Source organism: Pseudorca crassidens, chromosome 11 (genome assembly GCF_039906515.1).
Source record: "Pseudorca crassidens isolate mPseCra1 chromosome 11, mPseCra1.hap1, whole genome shotgun sequence".
In the NCBI taxonomy this organism is placed as follows: Eukaryota; Metazoa; Chordata; class Mammalia; order Artiodactyla; family Delphinidae; genus Pseudorca; species Pseudorca crassidens.
The window spans coordinates 98,807,746-98,817,221 of NC_090306.1; the positions used below are offsets into that span (position 1 = coordinate 98,807,746).

Sequence of the window (9,476 nt, forward strand, 5' to 3'; positions counted from 1 at the left end):
ATGCGGGGGACACGGGTTCGTGCCCCGGTCCGGGAGGATCCCACGTGCTGCGGAGCGGCTGGGCCCGTGAGCTGTGGCCGCTGAGCCTGCGCATCCGGAGCCTGTGCTCCACAACGGGAGAGGCCCATGTACCGCAAAAAAAATAAATAAATACGGTGTGCAGGGTTTGGGGGTAGGGGTTGAGTAGGTGGAGTTGTATGACCTGATCGGTGTCTTGAAGAAGTTGCTCTGGCTGCTGCGTGGAGAAGTCAGGGGCCAAGGGCAGATGGAGGGAGACCTGGGAGGGTGTGGCTCAAGTCAGGGTGGCAGCGGGTGGAAGTGGTAGAAGTGATGAGATTCTGGGTGTGTTTTGATGGTGGAGCCAACGGGAGCTGATGGACCAGATATGAAGTATGAGATGAAGGACGGCATCTGGTGGACCCCAGTGGGGTTGCCGTGTTCTGAGGAGGGGAGGCTGCAGGAGGAACAGGTTGGGGGGATCACATCAGGGCTCGTGTGGGACGTGGGGAGTCTGAGCTGCCTGTTGGACTTCAAGTGGAGAGGTTGAGCAGGCAGCCACGTGGGGGGGTCTGCAAGGTCATGGGAGAGCCCTGGGCTAGAGGTACATCCATCAGCAAGAGGATGGATGTCAAGCACATGCCTGGCCCAGAGTAAGCCCCTGATGGCGAGTGGCCACGGGGCAGCAGTAACCATAGGACAGGCCGAAACTAAATCAGCTCTGGAAGAGGGACTAGAAGGCCGTAAGGGGTCGGGAGGAGGGTGGGCCTCATGGAAGAGGTGGGCGCAGTGTCCACAGTCAGATTGGGAGGGTCTGGGCCACAAGGTTTGGGTATTTGCCCTTTGCCGACTGGCAGTGAAGGGCCCTGGCCCCTCGGTGATCTGGGGAGCCGGGCCGGGCCGGGCCGGGCACAGAGCCTTAAGAACCAGCACGCTAGAGGCTGCCAAGCAGGGGTCAGGCTTGAGGCCCCACTGAGGGAGGCGGAGGCCAAGGGAGGGGGCTGAGCAGCTGGCCCGAGGGACAGGGCCACTGGCGTGGGTGCGGAGAGGCCCCTGCCATGCTGCCGAGCCCACATCTTGCTCCTGCATTTTATTCTCTGTGTGAGCCTGGAGCAGGCCTCTGTTCCCAACTGCAGATGAACCAACAGGTCCAGACAGGATGAGTGGTTTCCCTGTTCCCCTCATCTTTCCGCGGCCTAACTGGGGGGTGGGGCTCCTCCCTGGGCCTGGGGTGGCACCAGCACCTTGCAGACCCCCTGCCTTTCTCCTCACTGAGCTCCAGGGACGCTGTGTCTGTTCCCCCCTCACCAGGCATGACCCACGAAGACATTGTCCAGGAATCCAAGAAATACTGGCAGCAGGTGGAGGCACACGCAGGGAAGGCCAGCAGCAGCTTGGTAAGACCCCGGGCTGGCCGTGGGGGTGAGGTCAGCCCCCACGAGGGCCATCCCCCATCCCTTTACCTGGACATAATTTATTTACCAGGAAATTGTAGGAGAGTATGAAGAATTTGTGTATACCTTTTTCTGGATTCCCCAGATGTTAACATTTTACTGCTTTCCACGCTCACTTTGTCCTGTGTGTATGCGTGTGTACGTACACACATAACACATTTATTTACAGAAATATACTTTTCTGAACCACTAGGGAGTAAGTTGTAGACATGATGCCCCATTACCCCTAAAAACTTTAGTGTAAAAATAAGGACTTCCCTGACCGTCCAGTGGTTAAGACACCACGCTTCCAATGCAGGGTGCGCAGGTTCGATCCCCGGTCGGGGAACAAAGATCCCACATGGCCAAAAAATAAATAAATAAGTAAGTAAATATAAGGACACTTTCTTACATAATAACCACAGTACAGTTATCAACATCACAAAATTCACATTGGTGGACTTATCCAAATCGTGGTGTGCTATTATTCAGATTTTGTGAATCCTCCCCAAATCCCAGCAACACACTGCATTCATTTGTAGTGTCTTTAATCGCCTTTAATCTAGAGCAGTTCCTCAGTCTTTCTTTGTCTTTCGTGACATTGGCATTTTTGAAGAGGCAGTTGTTTTGTAAAAGGCCCATCCCTTTGGGATTGTCTGATGGGGCAGGCACGTCATCTCCATCTGTCCCTTCACCAGCGATACCTTGGTAACTTGATTAAAGGTGCCTCCACAGTAAAGCTTTCTCTACTATGAAGTTACCCTTTCCTCCTTTGTAATTAATGAATATCTTCCAGGGAGGTCCTTGGAGACCATGTAAATGTCCTGGTATTCCTCAACCTTTTCCATCACTGCTTGTATCACCTCCCACCCCTCTGGATCCTCACCCTGGTCCTGAGGACGTGAGCTGGGGCGCAGTAGCGTTTGCAGGCGGGAAGACTGAGGCTCAGAACACGCTAGAGACTTGCCCGGCGCGCACGGAGCGGAGATCCCGGGTTCTCTGACAGCTTGTCTAGAGCTCGCTCAGCTCCCTCCCCACCTGCACCATCCCCATCACCCCTAGGGTTCCTCATGTGAAATGGGGATCATAACCCTGCCTGCCCCCTCCTGGGGCGGGTGTGAGGCTCACAGGAGCTGGCTACAGCTTGCCGAGTCCCTGCTCTGCACGGGGCCCCCGTCGTCCCTGATCCTCACACCCTCCCCAGGAGGTGGGGATCCCTGTAACTTTAGGTGACAGTGGGGATGGAAGGGTGGTCTCAGGGCCCAGGAGACAGTGAATGTGAGGTGAGGCCTCTCGCCATCCACACACGAGGGATGACACCCTCACCATGCCAGGCCCACGCACTAGTCACCTTGGGAGAAGCCTGGGCCTCTGGTCCCTCTTGAGGCCTGCCTGGGTGTGGCAGTGAGCCAGGGAGCAGCGCAGGCTGGCCGGTGGGGTAGGCCTGGGCGAGTCTGGCAGACAGGGCTGCCCGGCCCCCTTGGCCTTCCCCCTGTCTCCCTACCCACTTCGTTCCTGGTCCTTTTTCTTCTCCCCTCTTCCTAGTTGCTCCTGTCCTCTGCCCCTCTCCTGTTCAGTCCTCTTCCCCAACCACCACATGGTTTATTTTTGCTCCTGGCCAGGAGCCTGGCTGGGAAGCAGTGTGGGGCTCAGGCTGGACCTGCAGCGTCATCTGCTAAAGAGAGAACACTGAGTCTTCACCACCTCCTATCCCCCTGACCCCCCTGCATCCTGCCCACCCAAGATGCCACTGTCAGGCCTGGCTCAGGAATGGGACTTCTGTGCCGGACCTGGCTGTGGCCCAGGCATGAGGCATCTTGCTTGCTTGCCGTCAGAGGGTGGGGCCCGTGGCCGTGTGAGGCCAAGGACAGGGTGCCAGGGTAGAAGCTGCTCATGCCTGGTGCCCATGGTGCCGCTGTGCCGTCCTACAGAAAAGCATGAGCCCCTGCCTCGCACCAGGTCCCTATCCTCGGGCCACTTACCCGTGGCGGGGTTAGTAACCTCTCTGAGCCTCTGCTTCTGCTCAGTCAAATGGGAATGACCCCTACCGCCCCCAGGGCTGTCGAGTCTGTGCAGTTGTGAAAAGGAAGCTCAGTGGACCGGCATGGCTATTCCCTAGAGCAGTGGCTAAACCACAGCACCCCTCCGGACCCCACTTACCTCACCCGTGAAATGGGCCTTCTTACGCTTCTGTGAGAATCGGTGGAACATCTAGAAGTCTATAGTGACACGGATAAGCCTCCTGTCTGCTTTAGCCAGACCGTGTCCCAGTTACAGAGGCAGGATTTTACTTTGTTGTCTGGATGTGTATTATCCTGGGGCTGAGCCAGGCCGCAAGTCTCCCAGCCAGGGGTCAATCGGCACCCAACAAAGTGAGAGCCCCCTGCTGCTCAGGGGAGGCCCTGGGCTAGGCAGTGCCGAGGACACAGGTACTCCTGTGTCAGAGGAGGAAGAGCGGAGGGGTAACTCCACATCTAAGGCTCCAGGGAGGATGGGAAGGCTCTAGCTAGCAGGAGGGACAGCAGGGTGGCCAGCACAGCTGGGCGAGGGGGTTGCAGGTGGCAGGAGACAAGGCTGGGTGGGCACTTTTTCTGCCTCTCACCCCCCCCCCACCCTTTCCCAGGCAGGGGTGCAGAAGAGCAGGCCCTCCTGCCTGCAGAGGAAGGGCTGAGGCAGAGGACGGGGAGTGAACATGGTGGGGTCTTCGAGAGTCCAGGGCTGCCCAGATGTCTGTCCCACCACCTGAGGCAGCCTCCTCCATCCCCACCCTCTGCGGGTGCATCCCACCTTCTAGGCTCTGCTCTCCACCAGGCCTGGCCCTCATAACTAGATGAGTCAGTCAACATAAGGTAATTCAGGTACTATGGGGGCCCATAGGATGGGCAGCTGCCACCTAGGAGAGCTTCAGGGAAAGCTTCCTGAAGGAGGTAGTGCCTGAGCTGGGTTTTGAAAGTTTTCAGAACAAGCCTGATGAAGAATGGAGAAGGGCATTCCTGGCGGAGGGAACAGCATGTGCAAAAGCAGGGAGATGTGAGGTCGAATGCTGTGCCCAGGGACACGCCAGCAGCTCCAGCAAGCAGGCCCGTGGGAGATAGCCAGTTACGGCAGAGAGCGCTCCATCAGGAGTCCCAGGCCTGGCTCCCACCCTGAGAGGCCATAGGCCTGGAGTTAGGGGGTCGCTTCCCACCACCAAGTGGTAATGGACCAGCCCACAAGGCTCCAGGTGGCCCTGATGCTCCCGGAGGCCACCTGCATATCAGACCCCGGGGCCTCAGCCTGGTGCCTGCGGCTTCATCAGCGCTTCTCCTCCGCAGGGTGCCCCGCGGACCCATGGGCCTAGCACCTTTGACCTGCAGATGAAGTTTGTGTGTGGCCAGTGCTGGAGGAACGGGCAGGTGGTGGAGCCTGACAAGGACCTCAAGTACTGCAGCGCCAAGGCCCGGCACTGGTGAGCCAGGTGCCGGGCGGGGCACGGGCAGGGTGGGGACCACCTAAGCACCACAGGCGAGGAAGCCGGGCTCTCTGTGGAGGTCACACAGCCCGCTGTATCCTGCAGCTGGACCAAGGAGCGGCGGGTCCTCCTGGTGATGTCCAAGGCCAAGAGGAAGTGGGTGTCGGTGAGGCCACTGCCGTCCATTCGCAACTTCCCACAGCAATACGATGTGAGCGCCAGGGTGGGATGCAGGGTGGCAGCAGGACCTTGGATATGGGGCCGTGGGGCCCCAGGAGGGCTTGCCCGCTGGCGGGGCAGTGACACAGTCCGGCGGGACTCAGCAGGGTCTCCCCATGCCTGCCCTGCAGCTCTGCATCCATGCGCAGAACGGCCGCAAGTGCCAGTACGTGGGGAACTGCTCCTTCGCGCACAGCCCGGAGGAGAGGGACATGTGGACGTTCATGAAGGAGAACAAGAGTGAGTGGGCAGGGCGGGGCTGACCCGGACACCCCCCTCGTCGGCAGGCCCAAGCGCACCTGCTGAGCCTCGCTTGGCCACCCGGGCCCCACTCCGGCTGCACCGGGCTGAGCCCTCTCTGGGTCTCCAGTTGACCGGGCAGCCCAGCAGCAGGGGTCCCACAGGGGTCGTGGGACAGAGTAGAGGGAGAATCCCCTCTCACCAGGCCCTGCATCCCCTATTGCCCACCAGTCCTGGACATGCAACAGACCTATGACATGTGGCTGAAGAAGCACAACCCAGGGAAGCCGGGGGAAGGGACGCCCATCAGCTCTCGGGAGGGGGAGAAGCAGATCCAGATGCCCACGGACTACGCCGACATCATGGTAACACCCCATCCCCTGGGGGCCCTGGTCCGAGCCTGACCCGGAGCGGCTGTGCGGAGGGGCTCAGCCTCCCTGGGGGAAGTGGTCCCGGCACAGGTGGGAGGAGCAGGCGCCCACGGTGGCTGTGTCCCCAGATGGGTTACCACTGCTGGCTCTGTGGCAAGAACAGCAACAGCAAGAAGCAGTGGCAGCAGCACATCCAGTCTGAGAAGCACAAGGAGAAGGTCTTCACGTCTGACAGCGACGCTAGTGGCTGGGCCTACCGCTTCCCCATGGGCGAGTTCCGGCTCTGCGAAAGGTGCCCCCGGGAGGGCAGGGCCGGGCGGGCTGTGGGGTGGCCTGAAAAGGCGGAGGCCACGGCCAGCTCTGGCTCCACTTGGCCTGGAGGTGGCATAAGGCGGGGTGGGGATGTCCAGAAAGACAGCTGCTCCTGGGTGTGAGGACCCAGGAGTGGGGCGGAGTGACGTTGGAGGTGGGGACCCGTCCCCTGCAGCCGGGCATCAGATCCTCGGGAAGGCCAGGCCACGCCCGCTTTCCCCGGGCCTGATGCTGCATGGGGAGAGGCTTGTCGGGGGAGGCGGAGTGGCCGCCCCCATGTCCGGCAGCCCATGGAGGAAAGGGCACAGGGCTCGGGCAGTGAGCCTCCTGCCGCCCACAGGCTCCAGAAGGGCAAGGCCTGCCCGGACGGGGACAAGTGCCGCTGCGCTCACGGGCAGGAGGAGCTCAACGAGTGGCTGGACCGGCGCGAGGTGCTGAAGCAGAAGCTGGCCAAGGCCCGCAAGGACATGCTTCTGTGCCCACGGGATGACGACTTTGGAAAATACAACTTCCTGCTGCAGGAGGACGGGAATGCCACTGGTGCCGCCCCAGAAGCCCCTGCTGCTGCCTCCGTCACTGGGGAGTAGACCAGCTCCTGGCCGTGGGTGAAGTCCTAGGATCGGGGGCAGGGGTGGGCACGGAGCGCCTGATAGGAGGGCCGGGGCAGGCCAGGGCTGGGGCTGGGGCCCCCAGCCATCCTCTCTGCCCCCACTGCCCCAGTGCATACCCAGGTGCACGAGCTGCAGCCCCACTCGGTCCCAGGGTCCTCATCCTGCTGAAGCCCTGGGCAGGTCCTCCCCTCCCCCACCCCGGCTCTCCTGGTTGCGGAGGGAGGGGCCTGGTTGACCCCTCCAGCTTCAGCCTACAGCTTTAACTTCCGTCTACTCCTAAAGGGGGCCCAGCGCTCAGGGCTGGGGAGCGTGGGGTCCCCACTTGAATCTGCAGCAGAAGGGTCCTTCCCCCTGCCCCACCCTCACCCCTCCCCACCTCCCCTGGGGGCAGATCAGGATAGAACAGAGGGCAGGAGGCCCCACCCAGCTTTAAAATGCAGCCCCAGGTTGGACTGGGGATACTGTACAAGTCACTTACCCTCTGGGGCCTCAGTTTCCCCTCTGGTTGGAAGAGTAGGAGGGGCTGGGCTACATCATCTCTGGAGCCTGACCAAGGAGCGTGGCTCTCTGGTGAGACCACCAGCCCAGCCCCTCTCCTTTGTGGGCCGCTGAATGTAGATTGTAGGTCGTCAGAGGCTTCAGAGATGACCCAGCCCAGACCCCCATTTTGCAGATAGAAAAACAGGCCTAGAAGGAAGGAGTTCTCTACCCAGCATCTCCAGCCCACAGCACGGTAGAGCTGGAATGCAAACTGCGGTCACAAGACTCAGGGCCAGTTATCAGCTGGAGCCTCCAGGCTCTTGGCAGGGATGTGACAGTCTCTGAATCAGCTGGGATCCCGGCAGCACCGCCCAGGGGTTGGTTGTGTCAGCGCCCTGTAGAGGGACAGTCCCCTCTGAGGATGGTCCTAAGGAGTATAGCAGCAAAGGTCACTTCCCCACGGCCGCTCCCGGAGAGGTGGTACCTGGCAGGGCACCCGTGGGCTCAGGTTCTGCACGAGGTACTGGGGGGATTGGGAGGGTGGGCGGTCAGGGGACATGGAGAGAAGGGAGACTTGACCGTGGGCAGCACGGGCTACTCCAGGATCGGACCCAGCCCCTCTTTCTTGGGGACTCAGAAGAGTCCTTTCCCTTTCTCCCCTAGACCCAGACATACAATTAGGACCATCCATCCCAGCCCCTCCCTGGTCCCGACCCTGCCAGCTGCCTGGGACCCCAGTTGACCCCCAACCCCTGCCCCCCCCAGCCCTCTCCCATCCCTGTCGTCTGACGTGTCTGCGTGCACCCCCTCCTCTCCATCCCACCCCTTGTGGGCAGACCCAGCCTCCCCTGGTTCCCTAGACATTCCAGAACACCCCACACCATTGGCACAAGGGGTGGGGCCCCCCGGAAGGAGCTGGGGATCGAGGCTGGAGTTGGTGGGAGGGTGAGACAGAGAGAATGGAATACCCTTTATTTCTCCTTAAAGAAGCATTTCGAGTGTGCGTTGAGATGATGGTGGGCACCCTGGGCCGCAGAGAACCCTGTTCTTCTCGCTGCCACTGCCCAACCTTTTCCTGATAATTGTGGCATGCATCCTTTCCTCTCCCTGCCCCTTCCCCCAGCAGGCCAGCACTGCGGAGTTTGGGTGCTGGTGGTGTGGCTGGAGGGGAGGAGAGACCCAAGGTGGGGCCTGTGGCCGTGAATGTTGATGACACTTGTTTTCCCTGATCCGTGCTGTTGCAGTCTGTCGTCACCAGCCTTGTTTTTAGTGTGTATATATGTCGCCCCCGTGATGCATATATACACAGGTATTAAATATATCGCTCTATATAATATTACATATGTGTGTGGTATCCAAGGAATCACTTCTAATGAGGGCTAAAGATAAAGAATTTGGCCGGAAAATGCAGCCATCCTGGCATAATGAGGAGGGACTTTCAGGGTCATCATGCCATTTGCAAGGACTGAGGGACTGGAGCGAGGGGTCAGAGGTGATATGGGCAGCGGGGGCAGAAGCGGCCCCTGCCTGGGCCCAGCTCCGCCTGATGGCGTCCAGACCACCCCAGCCTAGTGGGGAGAGAGCACGAGTGCTCGGGGAAGGAAAAGGATTGGTTTTTGTCTCCCACCCAAAAGAATAGGATTAGAATCCAGATTTTTCTTCTCCATCCTGTTATCCCTGCAGGGGCCTTGGGATGTGGTGCTCCCTGGCTTGGCCAGAGCTGGCTCCCCCGCAGGCTTGGAAGAAAGCGAGGGGCAGGCGGGGAGTAGGAAGTAGAGGCGTGGCACAGCACACTTCGAATGATGAGTGTGATTATTTCACTTGTGACTCGGAGAGGCTCAGAGAGTTGGATCGGGCCTGTGCCCCCCGGCGGCAGGCAGGGACAAGACATCACGGCAAATATGGTGAGGGGGGACAGGCACCCTTGATGTGAGTGTCCCTTTGGGATGGGGCAAAGAGGGATGCTGCGTTTCTCAGCTGGGCAGTGATAAATTTAATGGTCCTTTAAAAATGTCTGTGTATTACAAAATTTAAGAATACCACACTTTAATATTAAATATTCATAAGGTCTAGTATCTTGATAATAATGTAGATGTTTTAATAACAATTTTTGTCCTTCTTAAAATAAAATGAAAGAAACTTCCTTCTTTTAGCCTTTGTTCTAGAAAATAAACGTGTGCACTTTGACCTCTGTCCCTGAGGTGTTGCTCCTGTTCCTTGCTTCCCGGCACTTGTGCCCAGGGACCTGGGCCTCTCTTTACTCATGGGGCAGAGCTGGCTGGCTCAGGGCATGCCCCAAGGCAGACATTCCGAGGGGTGAGGGGCAGAAGGTCTGTGTCCTTGTGTAAACAGGGCAGCCCAG

At 59.4% G+C, this 9,476-nt stretch overlaps 1 protein-coding gene across 3 annotated transcripts in view; it reads left to right on the forward strand.

The window, feature by feature from the left end:
* Nucleotides 1-9,257, forward strand: part of ZC3H7B (zinc finger CCCH-type containing 7B) — a 53,594-nt gene extending 44,337 nt beyond the window's left edge. For all 3 annotated transcript variants that reach the window (XM_067698200.1, XM_067698201.1, XM_067698202.1), the window contains 7 exons: nucleotides 1,309-1,394; nucleotides 4,745-4,878; nucleotides 4,987-5,092; nucleotides 5,232-5,340; nucleotides 5,572-5,705; nucleotides 5,840-6,003; nucleotides 6,364-9,257. In XM_067698200.1, coding sequence (XP_067554301.1) covers nucleotides 1,309-1,394; nucleotides 4,745-4,878; nucleotides 4,987-5,092; nucleotides 5,232-5,340; nucleotides 5,572-5,705; nucleotides 5,840-6,003; nucleotides 6,364-6,610 — 980 coding nt within the window. In that variant the 3' untranslated portion in view covers nucleotides 6,611-9,257. The remainder of the gene's footprint in view (nucleotides 1-1,308; nucleotides 1,395-4,744; nucleotides 4,879-4,986; nucleotides 5,093-5,231; nucleotides 5,341-5,571; nucleotides 5,706-5,839; nucleotides 6,004-6,363) is intronic.
* The last annotated feature ends 219 nt before the right edge of the window (nucleotides 9,258-9,476 follow it).